General features: G+C 39.2%; 2 protein-coding genes across 2 annotated transcripts; both read right to left on the bottom strand.

Annotated features, from left to right (window-relative positions):
* Window positions 1–3237: 3237 nt before the first annotated feature.
* Window positions 3238–11501, bottom strand: LOC147857683 (putative UDP-arabinopyranose mutase 2). Its single transcript, XM_087326981.1, has 4 exons — window positions 11124–11501; window positions 10579–10829; window positions 3882–4050; window positions 3238–3690 (listed from the first exon to the last, which is right to left on the bottom strand). The coding sequence occupies exons 1-4, from the start codon at window positions 11418–11420 to the stop codon at window positions 3385–3387; spliced, it is 1023 nt and encodes a 340-aa protein (XP_087183107.1). The 5' UTR covers window positions 11421–11501; the 3' UTR covers window positions 3238–3384.
* A 3774-nt stretch (window positions 11502–15275) lies between these two features.
* LOC147857682 (uncharacterized) lies at window positions 15276–19650 on the bottom strand. Its single transcript, XM_087327609.1, has 7 exons — window positions 18662–19650; window positions 18408–18549; window positions 18227–18303; window positions 18072–18111; window positions 16652–16700; window positions 16469–16538; window positions 15276–15790 (listed from the first exon to the last, which is right to left on the bottom strand). The coding sequence occupies exons 1-7, from the start codon at window positions 19631–19633 to the stop codon at window positions 15536–15538; spliced, it is 1605 nt and encodes a 534-aa protein (XP_087183735.1). The 5' UTR covers window positions 19634–19650; the 3' UTR covers window positions 15276–15535.
* Window positions 19651–20582: the final 932 nt, after the last annotated feature.

Raw genomic sequence — 20582 nt, 5'->3', positions numbered from 1 at the left:
ACTAACGCAAGCTCCCCGGAAATGGTACCGGAAGTTCGACTCCTTCATGACCGACCAAGGGTACCAAAAGACGCAGGCTGATCATTGTGTGTTTGTGAAGAAATTTGACGGAGGAGATTTCCTTATACTCCTCCTATATGTGGATGATATGTTGATCGTCGGACGAGACCAAGTCAAGATATAGATGCTGAAGAAGGCCCTGAACCGGACCTTCTCAATGAAAGACTTGGGTCCGGCAAGACAGATATTGGGGATGCACATCATCCGAGACCAGTCGAAGAAGCTATTGTAGCTATCACAGGAAAAGTATGTGACGAAGGTGCTTCAGCGGTTCAACATGTCGGATGTGAAACTGGTCGGAGCGACACTTCCGGCAAACTGCTAGCTATCCGGAAAGCAGAGCCCAAGGACAAAGGCAGAGAAGGCAGATATGATGAAGATACCATATTCCTCTGTCGCCGGGAGCTTGATGTACGCAATGGTGTGTACCCGGCCGGATATCGGATATGCAGTCGGAGTGGTGAGCCGTTTCATGAGCAATCCCGCAAGAGAGCACTAGAACGCGGTCAAGTGGATACTCCGGTATTTGAAAGGCACCTCGAGCATGTGCCTCCGATTCGGCTCCGGTAAACCCCAACTCAACGAATTCACGGATTAAGACATGTCAGCTGATGGGGATACCAGCCGGTCCACATCCGGTTATGTCATGACTTATGCAGGGGGAGTTGTTTCGTGGCAGTCGGGGCTATAGAAGACGATTGCATTGTCAACCACAGAAGCAGAGTACATGGCAGTTGTGGAAGCCAGCAAGGAAATAATCTGGATGAAGGACTTCATCGATGAGCTAGGGATCCGACAAGAGGAATATCGGCTCTATTGCAACAGTCAGAGTGCGATCCACCTTACAAAGAACGTGGCCTACCATTCTCAGACGAAGCATATCCAGTAGAGGTACCACTAGATCCGAGAAAGAGTAGAAGATCAAGAGTTTCTGCTAACAAAAATCCACATGGAGGAGAACGGATCGGACATGCTGACCAAAGTGCTGACACCCAACAAGCTAGACGCATGACGGAGGCAGATTGGGCTAACGAGACATCCCATGCCGGAGTGAAGGGGGAGATTGTTGGGATTTCGGTCCCTCCGGATGGGATCTTGAGAACCGGATGTAGAAGACCCGGTGAGAACTGGATGATGAGGACCCGGTGAGAACCGGATGTAGAAGACATATTTGTAAATATGTTTTTAGTAAGCCCATGGAGGCTATATTTGTAAGTAGTCCTAAAGGCATATTAGTATAAATATGACCTAGGGCAAACACTTATTAAGGTTGTAGTGGTCATACTGTTGTAACTATTGTACAGAAGAGAGTGACAGAGAGGGAGAGAGAGATACTGAGTGATACTCTGTTGTAACCGCCGTTAGACGAAGAAACCGAGCTCGAGGTTGTTGCCTACGAGTCTCTGATTGTACCCCTTCTCTTCATAGTGATAGTTTGAAGTCTATGGGCTCCCATGGTTCTTCCCTATTAGGGTTTTCCATGTAAACATTCTATGTATTTCCTTTGGGTACTCTCCATTTCCCATTTCTGTGTGTTTTTCACCCTCATAGAAGTGATTCAAGACTCGGTTGTGGCCAAGCAATATTCCGCATTAATCCTCTACAAAATTTACCTCACAATGAAGAAGAAGGATCATGTCGTCTTAAACTGCGAGTCAGCACCATCAGATCAAACCCAATGTCGATTAAAGGTAACACCTAGGGACAACAAATCTGCATGGTGAAGCTTAAAACAATGTTGAACAAATAGTGTATGATGCTTTTTATCATCGGAAACGTAGAATATTGACTTCATATGTAACCCACCACCTGGTCTCTAATAACAAATAAATACAAGTATTGTACATTGGTCATGTATCAATGCATTGACTGAACCTCATTTTGAACTTTAAACATGTGATTCTCAGCCAAATCAATAATGGATACCACGGCATCGGGTGGTAAGTTATTTATACATTGCTTGAACTATGAATTTTGCCAATAACTCCTAAAGTTATGTGGAACGAAGTTCCAAAGTTGCTTCTTAAACGCACATGAATTTTGATCATACATGGGAACTCACATGAGCCAGATGGCTATCATGCATCACATGTAACGCATGTGCGCCAATGGCGATCCTAGATCTCCAATCGGACTCGAACTCACGTGACCTGCTCGACTATGTGAACATTAGTTAGTGAAGAATTTGGACCTGCTAAACCCTTACCCTTGACTTCAATTTTGAAAGTCAAGACACTTCACAAATGCGCTAACTTGTTTGATTGATTAATTATATGATTTTTTTATCTCCCCTTGGAAGCCTGTGGTACTTGAGCACATTTTCAAACAAGAGTTTTGCCACATAGTCGGCACTTGCAGGGCTCTCGTAGGCCACAAAGTGAACATACTTCGTCAATCGATCCATGACGACGAAGAAAAGCTTCGTGTAATCAAGAAATGAACTACACCATGTTCATGAATGGATATCCATTCTTTCCTTGGTTTACCGTTCTTCTATCATGTGTTTATTGATGGTTTTTCTTATCTCTCTACCCCTCTCGCTAACGTTAGTAAAAGTGGGAAAAAGTGGTTTTTGTGTGACAAGTGTACTCGTGCTTTTGATTCTTTAAAAGAAACGCTCTGCACAGGGCCATGCTTGGCATTACCCGACTTTGAGAAGCCAGTTGAGCTTCATACAAATGCGCCCAATTACGCCATGGGTGGAGTTCTCATGCATGAAGGAAGGCCCGTGGCCTTTGAGAGCAAGAAGCTCATGGATCAAGAGACGCGATACCCCAATGAACCGCTACATTCAATTACTGTTGCATCAAATCTTCATTATCATAGCATAGCTATAGATATTTTAACTAGTTTCTACTTCTTCATTGTGGGAGATACAAAAAAGTAGATTGATTTGCCATCAATGTGTCAAAAACTTTCATACTATGCTTAGAAATTCCTGTAAAATATAATCTTGACATTCAAAATAAAAAGTCTCTTCCCCTTGTGAGGAACAAACACCATTAGAAATAGAAGATAATAATCCTTGAACATACAGAGTGGCAAGACCTTAATGACTTTAGAACATAAATTTGACGTTAACAGCAAAAGACTACATCACACAAGTTGCAAGCTAGATGGGAATATGTTGACAACCAAGGAACATTTGGTGGAGAATTTATTTTTTACCAAAATGAGTGCAATAATAAAAGTGGAACTAAAATTAATAAAATAAAATCTCAAGATATGACATCGCAAGATGTCTAGTGCACTTGCACATAACACTCTTATCTCTTTTTAGCTAGAAAAGTACGCGTCACATACATTACGTTGAGAGTTTACATCTCACATTGTAGGATTCACTTGCTCCCATGCTTCAATCCAAGTCACCATGGCATCTCCCACATTAACAAAATATGGATCCAAAGGTCCAAGCTTCTCCTTGACAAGCTTTGAGAGCTCAAGATAACATTGTGGAACTGTAGTACAATCTTTTGGCAACTTTATTGACTGGAAGAAAGGAATAATTTCCTCTTGCCAAAAGATTCCCTTGTATTCTTTCTTGAGGTTTACAAAGGGATTGCTCGCCTTACTATGCCAAATGTAAGGGAGTCCAGTCTTCACACCATAACCCAAATGGTCACAAATCACCTGGTATCACACAACGTGCACTGTCATTAAATGTTTAAGAGCAAAAACCAAAAATGCACTAGACATTTTTTAATATTTACCATACTAACTAGGGCAAAATATTAGGGGTATACTTGGTATTTTGCCCTATATTCAATACATGGTATATAGTTCCGGATCATATCTTAAAATGTCGAGAAGGAAAAGCCTACCTTGCAACACCAACCTGCCCACATATCATCGTAGCGACCAATAGGTTGGCCATCTCCCATGAGGCCGAAGTACATAGCTGGGCCTATCAGTTCTCTATTAAAGGCCAAGTTCATCCCGCACATAGGAAACAATGTGCCCTTTGGGATTGTCATAACAGCATCAACGTATCTATAATACAAGCAGAAGTTCAAGAAAAACAACATATGCTAAAATACAATGTGAAATCATTGCTTAAAATGTAAAACATCATGATGTAGTGGTTTACAAATCTTAACACTTTTCCCGGCTTGAGATTGTGGGTTTGATAAAGCTGTGGGTCTAGTCTAATGTAACATTCATCATGTAAGGCATGGATATTCTTACTTTAGATCAGTACACTTACAGTTAATCAAGCCCATTCTCCTAAAATGGCTTTTACAAATTCATTTGCCACCACTCAATGGTTGATAAAGAGAGATGAACAATGCTAAGATATATGGTTGCCATAACCATCTCCATAAACTATAGTTCACAACTATCAGTTTTATACTAAATCGCAAGATGGTATTTCTTTTACTATATTAATAAAACTTGTGTTACAAGAAATGAAAACCTACTAAGTACCAGAGCTTCTAAAACAACTGGCAGACAATATGGCAATGTATAAACACTACTACAACAATCATAAAAACATCTCCCAGCATTATGTAGAAGAAAACACTGAGGTTTATAGTGCCATTCAGCAACATCAAATAGCATGCAAAGAACTGAGACAAATGTCCCAAAACTCAAAGAAAATGATGATGGTGATCTTGATTACCACAAGAGGAACCAGTTCATGATTCTCCCCATAAGCTATAAAGAGCATAAATCATCACATGTTAAGTTTGTTGCATTGTAGAAATTTTTTCACCTCAAAGAATTGCCCCCTCCAAATGAATGAGGATCATATTTCCTCGTAAGCCCATTAAGAACCTTACCACCCTCCCCCTAAAGGGATGCATTCCATCTTGTAAACAAAAAATATCATGGCCCACCATACCAAATAACCACTTTTGCAACTCCAAAAGAAGTTCCAAACTGGAAGGCCAGCATGCACCAGCGGCCACATGAAAAATATTATCTGATGAGAGATATTAATGTCCCAAATGTATGCTGAATACTTGTGTAGAAATAAATCTGATAAACCTTCAGCCTCTCGAGCTGAGGTTAGAATTTGACGTTGTACATGCTGAATGCTTGAGTAGAATTTTAAAGATGGTGTTGTGGCATAATCAGGTTTCCACCCCAAACAAGGCACCATTAATCATCTCCTTTATTTGTGGACTGTAATGGAGGGGAGTCGTCTTAAAAGACAATAGTTGTGCTGCTATTTTATAAATTTAAAGGACAACAACTGTGTCCTGAAGTTATGGGAAAGAATAGAAATACTTGGCATACTGACGACATAATCTAAGATTGAGTACTATTCCAGCTGCATTAATATAGAAGCATCTCTCTGTCTGAAACCAATACCTCACATGTAAAGCTTGAATTGTGCAACTTTCTTTGGAAGAAAGGTGCATAACTCAACAAGGTAATACCTAACACTGGTATACTCTTTCTTTTGGAAACCTGTCATCTCCATACGCTGTCAGACAAGTGTCCAGGTCTGTATGGATGCCAAGCATGAAGAATTACCGAAGGTGTATGTATAAGAGAACAAGGGGGCGTCCTCATTATGTATAAGGAAGAATTACATGTCATAATTTAGAAATTTGACAAGAGGTGAAAAATACAAGACATGCATAGAAAAAATCACAATGTACATGGCAGCTGCTACATCTCACACCACGAATCACCCTGGCACCATACACTTGGGATTGACAAAACAGATCCCTCTAGGGATGTATGTAAGTGATGGTACCCCAGATCTACAAACGAGTAGAAAGTCAGCTAAAAACCAACAGGTGTTTCTCCAAGGAATTCACGAGCAGCATGGGTATAAAACAACGGTTTCCACTTTCACCTACACTTTTAGCTTATGCATTGATCAGATGGAGGAGGTACTAAATGGAATACATGAGGGACATGAAGAGAAACCAACCATTAGATTCTTTTCGATCCTATTATGGTTTTATATGCAAGGTGCATAGTTGCCCAATACATTACAAACAACACAGATTTAACTTGATGTAATACAAGGTTTTTGTGAAAAATTGCTAAATGCAAAACATGGGGGTATTTCAGCCAGCTCTTGGAATCAGATTGAGAATAAGAAATTTTTCTGCAAACATCTTAGGTAAAGAGCACAATCCTATACTCCATTATGCTCCTGGAGATGGGAGATCAATAAAATTATGTGCCCACCAACACATCTACCTGTGAAACAGACTTGTTTGTAAAGACCTATAAAAAATTGTCAACATGAATCCAACATGCCACATCACAAAAATATAATAAGGTCCTCTAACAAGCAAGAGTAATCTTCCAACACCTTGTAAGGAAGAAGAAGAGATTGTATTTAGCTCAATTTGAAGATCATTTGTATCGCTTGTTTTTAGGACAAGAAAGTAAACGAGCATGGAAAATGTTTAATGAGAGGCAACTTACCACACCACAAGTTACCTCACCTCAGGTGTGGCATGAATATGCAAAGGTCCTATATGATATCCCGGGGCAACCTCCTCTTTCCCACCCACATGGCTCACGCCCACATGAATCCACCTTTTTTTACTCCACAAAATGCAAGAAGTGCCATTGATCTATTACAATTTGGGAAGGCCCAGGATCATAATGGCTTGGTTGGTGAGCACTTTATCTATGCTCGTGACACCTTGCTCCCATTGCTAGTGCACATCTTTACTAGAGCCATGTGTGAAGGTTTCCCTACTATATGGACGCGGCATACCATCGTGCCAATCCTCAAGAATGGAGACCCCATGATGCCAAGCAACTATATGACAATCATGATTTGCCATTACTTGGCTAAACTATATGGCTTGATTCTAGAGTCAGAATTGAGTATATGGGCAGAGCGGAATGGCTGCCATTCAGCTGGACCGGCAGGGTTTCGGAAGGGGTTCACAACTTCAGATCACATATTGACCCTCCGAGCCCTTATCGAGGAGGGCAGCGCCCATAATAAGAGGATTTATTGCTGCTTTATGGATTTCCAAAAAGCCTTTGATATTGTGCCATGTGCTTGGCTTATGCAACGGCTATAAGCCCTTGGTGTTCCTACAGATATGCAATGGGGAATCTGTGCACTCTATGAATCCGTGTCAGGAAAAGTGTGGTCTTCCAAGGGTTTGTCAGAATCAGTGACTAGCACAATCGGAATGAAGCAAGGATGCCCACTATTGCCCCACTCTCTTCGGTCTTTATATAGATGAGGTATCACATTACATAAGAGGGGCTCGGGGGTTCGAAAGCATGCCTAGCAAGTATGGCTATAATATATTACTATATGCTGATGATATTGTGCTGATTTCTGACTCTCCGAAGGGACTACAAAGACATCTAAATGCCTTAAAACTATTTTGTACAGAGTCCAGACAACGGTTTGTCAATAAACATGGATAAAACTAAAGCCATGGTGTTTAACATAACTCAAGCATGGGTAACAATATCAGAACCAGAATTCTTCTTGGAAGAGGAAAAGGTGGAATACACACTCGCGCATACCTAGGAGTAACATTTACAGGGCCTAGGTTCTCCTTATGGGAGGCTGATTGTACCCGACTTTCTCGTGGATAGGATATGCAGCCCTTGGTGCTCTCAAAAGACAATGTGCACATTTGCAGTTCCAAGAGCCTCAAACTACGTTATGGTTATTTGATACATTTGTCACACCAACTCTTCTCTATGGAGTAGAAACATGAGGACCGAGTATTAACAAGGCAAATCATTTGAAAGATTTCGAGAGACCTTTAGTGTCAATGATTGCCCACATGATAAGGAGCAAAGCATCGGTGCCCAATGATATAATCCGGGTAGAGATGGGAGCAGCCCCTATAATCACAGAGGCATTGTTCCAATCAATGATCTGTTTTCGACATCTTTGGGGGCTTCCTAAACAAAGGTACCCAAGGTTGGCACTTATGTCATCAACACAACTGGCTGAAAATGGAGACATTCATTGTTGGTATGCTGAAATGCAACAATGGTTTGAGTCACATGGCATAAGCATAAATGCACTACCCCCATTCCAATATATCTTCGACTGTCACCATCTAAACATGACCAAACTGGAAAAGAATAGAGTGGTCCAAACTGATATTATTAACTTGGAAAATAGGATAACATGGATCAGCCCCTATATGACTTGGTACAAAGATGGCCCACTACAAGACACTTCAGAGGATGGATTCATCGGCAGACAGCTTTATATGGACATACATCTATCTTATGCACTGCGCAGTGTAATAGGCCAGCTGCAAACTTCATCACATCAGTTAGAGATTGGGGTAGGAAAATATAAACAAACACCTCAAGAAGACAGAATTTTCCAATTGTGTCATCAAGGAGTGGAATCTGAAGAACGCTATATTTGTCACTGTAGTGTTTTTTATGAAATAAGAGGGTGATACCATTGCCTCTTTAAACAAGGTTTTGGCCCACTACGCAAGGTAATGGAATATGAGGATCAACGGTGCCTAGGGCTTTTCTTGTTAGAACACAAGAGAGATAGGGAAAAGTTGTTGAAGGACAATAGTACAGCCACACAAGCTCATCCGCAAAGAAACAATCACAACTTTCTTTAGCCCCATCCGACCTGGACATAACAAAGGGTTACAAAAGATCGGTCAATAGCAATTTTTCGTGCACACAGGCCCCAGCCCGACGGACCACGACCTCACCGCCCTTTTCATTGACAGATAAAGGCCATTATCTCCCGCCATCAAAGGTGCTTCCTTCGCTTCGGACATCTCTCCATTCTGGATCAACCTATGCTAGAGATCTTTCGAAGACAAAAGTTATAATATATCTAACTTAAGAATCTTACATGTGCCGAAAACCAGATTCGTTAGTCTCGTTCTATCTTATTTACTTTTATATTTACTTAGTAATATTTATTTTATTTTGATTTGTTGTTCTCAAAGAAGTTAATATATCTTTCTTTCTTTCTAAAAAAGCTCTGGCTAACAAGACTATCTGGTAAGTTTGTCGGTTTTACTATTTCTTTATACTTATTTTGGTTCATTGGTTTCAAAGATAAGACAACATTTTAAAATGCAATCTCTCATTCGGTCTCACAGGCAATTTTGTACTCCTAAAAGACATTAATGTATCTTCTTTCTTTTATTCAGTTCAGTCTATCTAAGCTCAGAATCTTAAGTTCTTAGCTATGTTTGGTTGTATTTATTTTGATTTGCTGTTTTCAAAGAATGTTTTAGAATGTAGTCTCTTGTTCAGTGTTATAGCCCATTTTGGCCTCTTAAAAAACGTTAATATATCTTTCTTTTATTTCTAGTTTTTCAACATTTCTGTGCAATAACACAAGGCCTTCTGCCTCTTGAATTCTGGCTATTTGCCTGCTTCCCTCCCTCATCTGTGCTTTAGTTCATGAATCACTACTGCTTAACTTCGAGTTTCTATTTAATATCTATAATGTATATACAGTACATTTATTATTTGTATTATCAATATTTTAACCAACCAGGACTTAAAAAAGGGTTTCAGCCTGATAACATTTCATCATAGTGACACTAATACTCGAAAGCAGGCTTCTTTCTTCAGGTTGGATTCTTGACATTTGGAAATATCTAGATTGAGGAGATGAAAGACCATAGAACAAAGAGTCAAATTTTACATCACAACGCAGACAGCAACCAAGAACAGTACCACAATAGAAGTCAAAACACGAATACTATATCCCATAAATTTGGGAATATTGCAAGCAATGTACCCATATTGAGACACCCATGTCCAAGAGGGTGAGGCATGCTATCACACTGATGCATACACATTCCCATGCGCTAAAAAATAAACTTCAGGCTGGCAGAATACAGAGGCTACGTATGCAGTCTTAACTAATCTGAGAAAGAAGCATCTGGCCTAGTGTCCCCAGCATACACAGGAATTAGACCAGCTTGTCATGAATTACTAAATGAATGCACCATATTCCATGAAATCTCCATAAAAGGGATGTCCCAGATACCCACAGATTTGGGGAATCTTTCCTGACACAGTTTCTTGCATTTCGAGAAGAGCTCAGTTTTATACTTGGACAGCACATTTTTGCTTTTATTTCATTTCATCTTGGCTCCTGTTTTTCTCCAACTAGTTCTGGGAGGAATACTTTGTAAAATCTTGGAGGTCTCATATGTCAAATTTGATCTTCAAGAATGATAATAAAATCCATATATCTATCTATATCTGGTAACTGCTCCTTACTGCTACAAACTTGTCACACACGTTTTTGTTCCCCCCCAAGGCTACTAAATGTATAAAAGATTGGAACTTTACGTTTATTAAGAATTTGACAAGTAGTTTTTTTCTTTGTATCCTGATGGTATGTTATGTAAGACTAGAATTTAGAACACTTATTATTTTTCTGTCAGAATGCTATTAAATCATGCTAGGGGGTGTGACTTTTAAGTTTGTATTTCTTATCAGCATTTGTTATTTATAGACAGCAAATCAGTCTGCATATCATATCATCATTACATTGCCCTTTATAGGAAACAGAAGGAAGCATCCTTTCATAGATTTATGGATCAAAAAATTAACTACCTTTTATTGCGCTCGGAAGGCTTTACCAGTTGTGTGGGGGCATCATAATCAGGAATGTTCAACCAAAGACCATGAGATATTGCTGTTGGTACACCCTCTCTAAGGCTAAAAGGGTAGCCACGTACAAAATCTGCACCTTCCCTATATGGATCGTAAAGAGTATTGAAAAATAAGGGTGTGGATGGTGTTAGCAAATTCTTGATGTGTTGCTCCAATGCATTGATATCTTTACCTGATGGATCCTTCGCTACCTGAAAAATATAACAATGAGAATCCAGACAGGAGACCATGTTGGTACGTAATCATTAAACATGAAAAGGGTGCATTTGGAAGATTATATATACACATATGATACACGCTTACATACATATACTTACAAAACATTTATCATTTATACTATAGACACATTTCTTCTTGAATGGCCATGTATAAGCATTACGCACAGAATGTGTCTTGGGAAGATCATATTAACCTAACCTTTTGGAATACATCGATTATTTAACTGTCCTTGACAGATATACCTATATAAACACATGTATACTCACAAAGCAATCATCATCTATTGTGTAGATGTATTTCTTCTTCGATATCATATATCCAAAGCATCGGCATGCACTATCTTTGAATGATATGCATGAAGCCTTAGGGCCGAGAATCCGATTGATATCATTACGATTGTGAAGCTCATAATCGAAGCCTTCGGGCACCTTGATGAGTTTGTTTGGATCACCATCTTGCACAATAATGAGATGGTAGGGTTGAAAGAAAGGTCTCCACATCTCCAAAAAATCCAAGTTCCGGATTGTCGGAATTACAATGTCAAGTTCATCCTTCAATGCCATGGTAGACACGAAAACGCAAAAATATACACCTCACAAATATATGTATATGTATATATAGTCGACGGATCTGCAAAAGGAATACTGAAAATATGTGAAATAAACTTTAGTGTCTGAGAGCATGAAGTATACTGCCAAGAAATGCAATTCTAAATGTAAGAAATAACACGAACAAAAATATGCCCAGAAACTAAAGAAAACACAAACGCAAATTGAAAATAATCCTAACGTTTTTTTTCATAAAACCCTAATTTCTCTGTAAAGATAGATGCATTTATCTCTAGACCCTTCTCTACAATATTTGTTTGAAAATCCTAGATTTTTCCTGGAGGTGGATATCTGTGTAGATCCATTCTTTTAGGGTTTTTTGTTTCAAAATCCTAAATTTTCTCCGTATAGTTCCACACTTCAAAACTGTTGTTTCAAACCCCTAAATTTCTCTATAGATCCTTTCTTTTAGATTTTCGTGTCTCAGAATCGTTAGTCTCCTCTCCAGATCCCTTCAGAGGATCTTGTTCGTAAATTCAGAATGCAGGCAGGTTTCTTTAAACGAAGAGAAGAATGAAGGAGAGGTGGTTTTTACCTGCAATGCAGGAATGTAGAGAGGCTGGTGACCAGATGGAGAGCTTTGAACTGAAACTGTGCAGAGAGAGAGAGAGAGAGAGAGAGAGAGAGAGAGAGAGATTGGGAGGCAGAGAATATAGAATATTCTCTCATCCATGATCCGCCTCCCCCTCCCCCTCCCCGGGAAGGAATCTTCTTGGAAGGAGAGATTGGGCCCGGGAAAACAAACAATCATATAATCGAGATCTGAAGGTCATGGGTTCGACCCCTGCCTTTGCCACTATGCCATCTACTCAATTAAGAGGATATATATATGATGTAATAGAGAGGTAAGGAAATCGGGTTTCAAACCTGAGACCTAGGGTAAGGTAATTACGATAAATAAATCAAACAAACCCCGGTCGGACTCGTCTCATCACACAGCAAATGGTTTCGCTGGATTTCCCTCAACTCTTTTCGGTCCAACCGCGTGTGCGTGTGGAAAACACACGCACGTTTCTTAAAGGCGGGCATCGATGACGAGCGTTGGAATTATGTCTATGTGCAAGACCCAGTAGAAAGCATTGGATCAATATGTGGAAAGTCGTGGGTTTCAGCTCACATTGGATCGATGTATATATGCTGAATCTCTTCAAAACCCCACCCTTAATTGACTTTTGCCCTACTTCACATAGTTATTATATGTTTACCAAACCACCTCCTCCACACCTTCAAATCGTACGTACGCCATGCATTCGTTGCATGCTAGACACTACGGGGGCGTGCATCTCTAGAAACTCACACATCTTTGCATTATGTCAAGCACATAACAAACCAAACTACCATTGTACCATAGAGTGTGTTTTTTTTCTAATCTGAAGGGGGGTAAAGTGTCTTGTAAATCTGACTAGATTTAGAATTTCTAACCCGACAATGAATGGCATGCTTTTTGGCCTTTCGTTCCATGATTTCAAGTTTGGCGCATGACATGTGCATACCATTTGCAGCAACACTTTAGTCCTATGGTTATCATTTTTATGAAAATTATTCCTCATTTGCATGCACCTTGTAAGTGGTTTCTGTAATCATTAATTGCACCTGGAGAAAACTTTTGTACAAGGAAAACTGAAGAGAATGGTGTCTATACCTTTCGTATTCTATAAAGATTATGAAAGGACATAAAGAAACTCCTTTTTCCTTTTTCTCGTGATGCAAAATAATTACACTACCTAGTGGCTTACTGTTTGGGCAAGCCCAAAATATTCCCTGTAGTGGATGTTGCTTCTATAATCCAATATCAAACTTTAGTGTTAGAATATGCTCTACATAATTAATCATCAATCTACTTACTCGGGTAAAGGAATTATTTGGAAGTGGGCATTTTTGCGCCTTAAAAACCGTTTTGCATGTTTGCAAATAACTGGTGAAAATATTCTACCATCGTTTGAAAAGTATTTGTGTGATGTGTGATTGTAAGACCTCAACATCTTCCAATCTTCAATTATGACTCTATAGCTAGAGAACTTCAAATACCAAGGACTCTCTTGGATAAGGCCGATGGAATTATTGCTCTCAAGTAATTAATACACGTAGTGTCTCATTTGGTTTCAAATACACACATGTATGTATGCAATCCACGCGCACATGCACACAAATAGGATGATAGAGTCAAAAGTTATGTTTCAAAAAGGGGCTCACATTCTAGTAATGAGGTCAAAAGCTTGACAAGATAGGTCTACCTTTTAGATTCATTGGTGATAAGAGAGAGAGAGAGAGAGAGAGAGAGAGAGAGAGAGTAATAAGTGCTACACGTCATTACATCAAAGAGGCAAAGTTATAGAAGCTTTTAAAGTTTAGCCTAGTATGTTAGTTTTGACATGCATGCTCATCTCAAGAAACCATTGAAACTTAAAGCCTATAGGGACATTCTATCTTTAACCATCATTAAAGGAGAGGTTTTTCCTTATTTAACTATACAAAGAGATCATTTAATGTTTGGAAAAGGTAAATCCCACGAAACATTTACATAATTTGGAACTACTACTATATGGATTAAAACTCCCCCCAAAAATGAAACAAATCTTTACATGCATATGTTGAGGTTCATACAAGACGACGGAGATAAAGAGTGAGAACTTAATGAAAGGTTGAAGTCATGACATGGATAACGGGAGTGGGGGACATGAGGACCAAACCAAGAAATTGATAAATATATAGCACCATAATCATCATTCACATCCAACAAAAAAGCGTGGAAAGACAAGCAAAAGCGCCTTGAGTCATTGGGGCGAGTATGATAGATTCGAATACAAGGAACAAATCAATCAAATGGAAAGGTAGAGGAAGAAGAAGAGTGAGAAAGGCATCAAATCATTAAACCATGCAATCATCATTACACATGCCCAAACATGAAAATAGGGAAATTGAGATTCCCGATTTTTCACAAAGAAAAGTTTACCTTTTGGTGGCCCTCAAAAGGAGGGAAGAGACACATCCTTATTTTTGACCAAGTAGAAAATACCATGAAATCATTATGTCTTTGTTTGGATGTACTAATCAATATAATTAGAAAACTTGGAGAACTTATGAGTAAAATCACAACTACATATATGCTCTAGATTTCTCAATTATATATATGAACACAATAAGTTAAGCAGTGGAAAAGATGGTTGAAACTTACTAGTGTCATATATGGCTAATCTCACTAGGGTTCATGGCTTGATATATTCAACATGTACTTGTTAAATATTGAGGAAATCTAAACCGATAGGAGGACAAACACAACAAATGTCACCATGGGTTACTTGATAAATTTAATAACCCATCTATCATAAACCTGTAGGTTTAACAATCCATCTATCAACAGAGAACCTTTGGGAATGTTCTAACGTTATATCTCCGCAACCAACCACCAAGTTGTATATGTATCAACTCGCGGTGCGCACAAGTAATCCAGCACAAAAACATAAGCCACACCAAAAATTCTCTCCCAAAACTCAATAAATGTAGTATAAATATCTCATATCCCTTATTAAAACACCAATTGCCGAAACTATTGCACCTACAACGCATTAAGTTAATACATATTTTTCCAATTCCATCATTCCCATAAAGCTTCGTCTTCTATGACATCTCTATCAATATTTATACAATCGTCAGACTGTAGTATACATGAGAGAGAGAGAGAAAGAGAGCCCGCGGAGCGAAACACATTTGTGCTCCCAATCGCATAAGTAAAAACAAATATGTTCGAAGCCATGACAAAGAAGAACAAAATCCGAACATTTGTTGTCGCTGCGAAAAAAGCACCGAATCTAAAAAATTTGTGATGGTTTCCCCTTTCTATTCTATTCAGACGATGGTAACACACTTTTTACATGCTATTAGGCGAGGAGTACGAAACCCCCCCCCCCCCCGCGATTAGCCGCCATGAATGGCAATCAGCCCCCATGGGGTTGATGGCCATGGGGTAAGAGAAAAAGGGAAAAAGACAAGACAAAACTACCACCATGAGTCAGTCATGTGTTGTTGATGAACAAGTACGAAAAAACCACAGAAATTCCCATGCCTCTCACTCAGCACGTGCCTTGCTTTGAAATCGCGTCTAGTTTCAATCTTTTAGGATGTGACTCTTCCTCCTGATCAAATTTGCGGCTCATTTGCTCCGAGGAATGGACATTATCATCGTCAGTTTCGCACCTGATTTGTATGCTACAATCCTTGTCACTACCTCCTGAGAAGGAAGGGTCCATTACTCTCTGCTGTTGTTCAAGCATCCTTTGGAGGTTCTTTCCTTGCTCTTCAATTCGAAGTTGTAAGCTACGTTGTATCTGTATTCATTCGCATTATTGTCAGACACAATAAAACATCATTCGTATTGCATATACATGCGGCCATCAAAATATTCAAAAGTGTTACAGTTTAAGAAAACAATGGATTCATTCGCATTGCAATGTAACATTTCATTATGTATTTATCCATCATCGCCGTTAAAATAACACAATTATTCGAAATGCACACATTCTATAACATGCTCATCATTATTGTCCAAAAAGAAAATATGTTTTGCATCACATAAAACTGGATGAATGTCTGCAAATCACACAGCTTGCAGTTATTTGATTCCTTATTGTGCATGTGAGTGGAGCAAATCACTATTTGGGAGTATATTAGACAGCCTTGAAAAGATTGACTAAAAGGATTGCATCTCTGATGACTATGGTCATGGTTGTGGATTGGTGACTGATCGCCACTCAAAAACAGAATTATTAATTCTTAAAGCTTATGAAGTCGGTGGGTTCATGGGGTTGGAAGTTTTGCAAGCTGCCTTATTATTATTCTCCAATGTGTTCATCATTGTTGCCAAACAAAAAGAACAGCAATTTGCAATGCATTCATTGTTTATTGTTAACAAAACTAAAGATATTATCGGGATTGCATTCATTCCAGAAATAAAGCATTAGCAGCTTTTTTACGGCTCCTTTACAGCTTATTTATGTATATATTACCTCTAGTTGTTTATGAAGTTGTTTCTGCATCTCCATTTGCAGCTGCAATGCTTCTGTCATTTGTGTTGCACTGTGATAATTAATAGATGAAAACAAAACAAACGAAATCAAGATCAGAACAACATTTCGACAATGATAAAGGAAATGTTTCTAGTTTTCTCAATGCACCAATATTTTACTTACGCAGTACTCGACACAGTGTGAAGACAATTGCTGCTAGTCTCTGTGCTACCTAAAAACCAGCAGTGAGGTTTTGTTAGTAATGACAAAGAAAAAGAGAGGGCCCATCAAATTAGAAGAAAGTAAAACATTTGTTTATCTCTCTGTCTACATCAAGGGACACAAATATGGATACACCATAATAAAATTCCATTTAATCCTAAGGTAAATTGAAGTACCCAAAATGACAAGATTCCAATCAATCAAAGGATTTTCACAAAGTTCAGTAAGATGTACACAAGTAACTTTACCCTCTCTATGTTTTGTCTCTGTTTATCTTAGTATTTTCAAACACTATCAATTTACAGATATCTGGACCTCCTCTTTGTACTCCTTTCTAGATTTCTTAACACTGCCACAAGATGACAGATACATAAGGCTATGGTTGGGTGGCAAGTCGTACATTCTTTTTCTTCTTTCCCACAACTCTGTCATCTCCACAACAATCTTGCACATTAAGAAGAAGATATCACACAATGTTGTCTGTCAAGCTAGCCTAGTTCAGACTACTATTATGACTAAACTTATGCTCTAATCTAGCAAAAGGGTTAAAAAGATTTAAAACACATGAACCAATATGATATCAATAAGAACATGAGCTGTTTCTGAAGGATCAATACGAGGTCGGAAACGAGACTAAGAATAAGAGGCTTAAAAATCAGCTCCATAAGAAATGGTTGGTGGACGAGGAGAAGCTAAAAAACCTTAATCATGAGGATCAAGCATCTCTGAGTAATAGAAAAGCTCGATGGTGCAAATGTCTCCACACCTATTTGGACAGTGTTGATTGACACTGTATAACTCATTGAGGATAACCGATGTCATCTCCCATCAGTTCAGTATGCCATTTCCATAAAGTAGGAGGAAGAAACACCTTCATAAATCTGGCTGAACTGCATGCGGAGTGGCATTATAGCCCTCCTGACTATTTATCCTCGTATATAAATTACCTATTGTTGCCACTAAGAGAACTTTGTATTGATTTCATAACCACAATATTTGATACAGCAGCCCATTTCCTGCAACCTATAACTCCTTGCATGCTTTCTCCACAATGTTTCAACTTTTCGTTTTGAAAATACATGAAAATACGAGAGAGAGAGAGAGAGAGAGAGAGACCAAGGATAATGCTGATATATAAAAACTTCTACAAAAGGACAACAACCCATAGACCCCAAAGGACATTACAATCTATCTATGGATATATCTATAAATACTTATCTATCTAAGATCATGCCACGTGGATATCAATTATTTCTTCCATCCCCAATTAGTTTATATGACATTATTCAATCAAGGAAAAGCATAGATCCTTATAAAAATTTTGAAGTCAGTAAATACGTACGCACAGACTGAATATAACAAACATGATGAAAAAACTCACCATCCTGTAGTTCTGGGATGTCTTTTGTGATCCTATATTTCTGCAATATATATATATATATATAAAAATTCAGACTCCTGGACCAATCTTTTAATAATATAAATAAAGTAAAGATTGTCAGGCAAAAGGTTAAAGAAAAAAGACACTTAAAAGACCTGCAAGTGACTCTTCACGTGGCGTAGTTCAAGACCAAGCACACCCATTAAGTTCAGCACACACTTTGGAGTCGCCTCTAGGTTAAACAAAACATTGATGTATGTTAAGCAAGAGAAAACAACAATGAAAGGCGTAGGTATGTATATAGATATTGATGCCGATGTACACACATACACTCACTTTCTGCACCCCCTAGCTCATCGACCGCCTCCACAAAACGTTTATGAAGCTCCGGGGTCCATCGTAACCTCTGCTTGTGAATTGTATTGCTCGAATTCATTGATTTTCCGGATATGGTATTATTGGTTGTCGGAGTTAATCCCTAAGTCCATAATTATTCAGGTGGTCCAGGTAAGAAACACGAAAACACGCATTTGGAGTGAAAGCAATTGACATATGATGGGAAAGGAGGGAGAGGGGGAGGGAGAGGGTACCACGCATTTGGGATCATCATCAAAGTCTGACATGAGTGCCTCGGCCAAGGACGCAATCTTATCGCTGTCAGATAATGTTTGGATTGCTTCCGGAGCAGCACAAGATCGAGGCTTCAACAAACAATGAGAATGGATGTCATAATGGAGAATGGAAGCATTCAAACTACTGGAGGACGAACCATCCCCTAAGTCAAAAAATCCTTCAAGGTCCAATGGCGGCTGGAACGAATAATCTTGCTGTTGCAGTACTTGTAGCGCTTTTTGTCCTTGTCGTAAATTAGTGTGGTGTGGAAGGCCCTCGCTATTGACGAATTGTGGTGGTTGCTGAACAAATTCTTCACGATGCCGCCCTAAAACTTGCGACTGTGCCTGTGCCTCCTGTGAGAAGTGGTGAGGCTGCCCTTGCTGTTGTTGTTTCCATTGCGATATCTCTTCTGGAGGATGATAATCATAAGGCTTCTTCTTCTTCTTCTTCTTCTTCTCTTCTGGGTCCTCATGGTATTCACCATATTGTAGATGTGACCCTGGATCCTGAGAATGATAGGGCAGCATATTATTAGCACGAACAGGCAGATGTTGCCGAATCTGTGGGCTTTGATGGTTATGTTGATCTCCATCATAAAACTGGGGTGTGGGTTCCTGATGCTCAGGAAAGCTGGATTCGAGAGATTGTGGATTATATGGAGACATGGAGACTAGTAGTGAGGAATCAATGGCGGCAGGATAAAGGAGATGATTGGCAGATGAAAGTAGTGCAGATCTAATATTCATATCTGAGCAGGTGCCCAGCAATTTGGTATGTATGGTGACAATGGCAGGGATAGTAGGGATAATAGTAGGGATGTCGATTGTAGGGCTGAGTTTAGGGTGCTTCCTCCTCGCACATGTTACACCCTCAAATCCTTCCTTTGCTAGACTTGCCGATTCTTCCACTCCCGCCTTTTTCTCAGCTTTGCACACACCCTTCTTCATTAACACCACTCACAAATAATCAGGGACAAGTTCAAAAAGATGGATCCATCTATCTTATCTTATCTCTCTATCAGATCATCTCTTCAACCACCATAGCCACACTCCATTTTTTTTTTAAGAATGGCTGAGGAAGAGCAGAAAACAGAATCCAATTTTGGGGTTAGAGGGCATACCTTCTTAACCTTGCTACAAAAATTGGCCTTGCAGGTGCAGAACAGAGCAGCTGTGTTTGATGAGGTGCAGGAGAGGAACAAGGATCCATGGATGATGAATGAATGAATGAATGAGAGAATATGGACCCCAAGTGATAGAGAGAGAGAGAGAGAGAGAGAGAGAGAGAGAATGGACCAAATTGATTCCTGGTGAATGAAAATACATATATGTATGTATGTATACATATGTATATATGAAAAAGGGTCATTTTTGTCTTCATGCTCTCTCTTCCCTCCTTTGTCTGTCTTTACTCTCTCATTGACCCAATTACATACATATATAATATCTATAAAAAAAACTAGCTAAATAATTAATTAATACAAAAGGATCTACCTTTACAAGAAGCCAAAAAACAGGCAACCTTTTTTTAATTTGATTTCTCTTCTATCTCCATGCTTTATTACTACTACTACTACTACTACTACTACTACTACTGCAGAGGCCCAAGAGGCTGGCCTTTTGTATAATCCCGCGCTGATGATACGGTGCCCCCACGATGATATGATATTCGTGTAATGCTCGCAAGCTTTACAAGGGTAGGGGTTTCAGTATCTACTCTTTTGGTTAGGGTTCAAAACTTGAGGAGTTTTAATGTCCGAAAAAGCTTTTTAGGGGGTGTTCTGTATCCTGCCAAGGTTTTTCAAACCTTTGGGGGAGTGTTCAATATCCTACATAAGGTTTTGAAACCTTCTGGGGATTTTGTATCTCGGCAATCAATGCCCGAAAGCTTTTAGGG

The sequence above is a fragment of the Azolla caroliniana genome, unplaced genomic scaffold (genome assembly GCF_043228905.1).
Source record: "Azolla caroliniana isolate FFs.n. ecotype wild unplaced genomic scaffold, voAzoCaro1.0.p SCAF_11, whole genome shotgun sequence".
NCBI lineage: Eukaryota > Viridiplantae > Streptophyta > Polypodiopsida > Salviniales > Salviniaceae > Azolla > Azolla caroliniana.
Note: the sequence above shows the minus strand (reverse complement) of the source record. Positions and strands in the feature narration are given on the sequence as shown.

What these genes read in the sequence shown, in the direction of transcription:
- LOC147857683 (XM_087326981.1), bottom strand. Translation starts at nt 11,420, where the DNA reads ATGGCATTGAAGGATGAACTTGACATTGTAATTCCGACAATCCGGAAC. An exon ending in CCTTCCGAGCGCAATAAAAG is followed by an intron (nt 4,051 to 10,578) that starts GTAGTTAATTTT and finishes CTTGTATTATAG; the next exon opens with ATACGTTGATGCTGTTATGA. An exon ending in GGGCAGGTTGGTGTTGCAAG is followed by an intron (nt 3,691 to 3,881) that starts GTAGGCTTTTCC and finishes GTGTGATACCAG; the next exon opens with GTGATTTGTGACCATTTGGG.
- LOC147857682 (XM_087327609.1), bottom strand. Translation starts at nt 19,633, where the DNA reads ATGAAGAAGGGTGTGTGCAAAGCTGAGAAAAAGGCGGGAGTGGAAGAA. An exon ending in ACGTGAAGAGTCACTTGCAG is followed by an intron (nt 18,112 to 18,226) that starts GTCTTTTAAGTG and finishes TATATATTGCAG; the next exon opens with AAATATAGGATCACAAAAGA. An exon ending in AACTTCATAAACAACTAGAG is followed by an intron (nt 15,791 to 16,468) that starts GTAATATATACA and finishes GAATGAATACAG; the next exon opens with ATACAACGTAGCTTACAACT.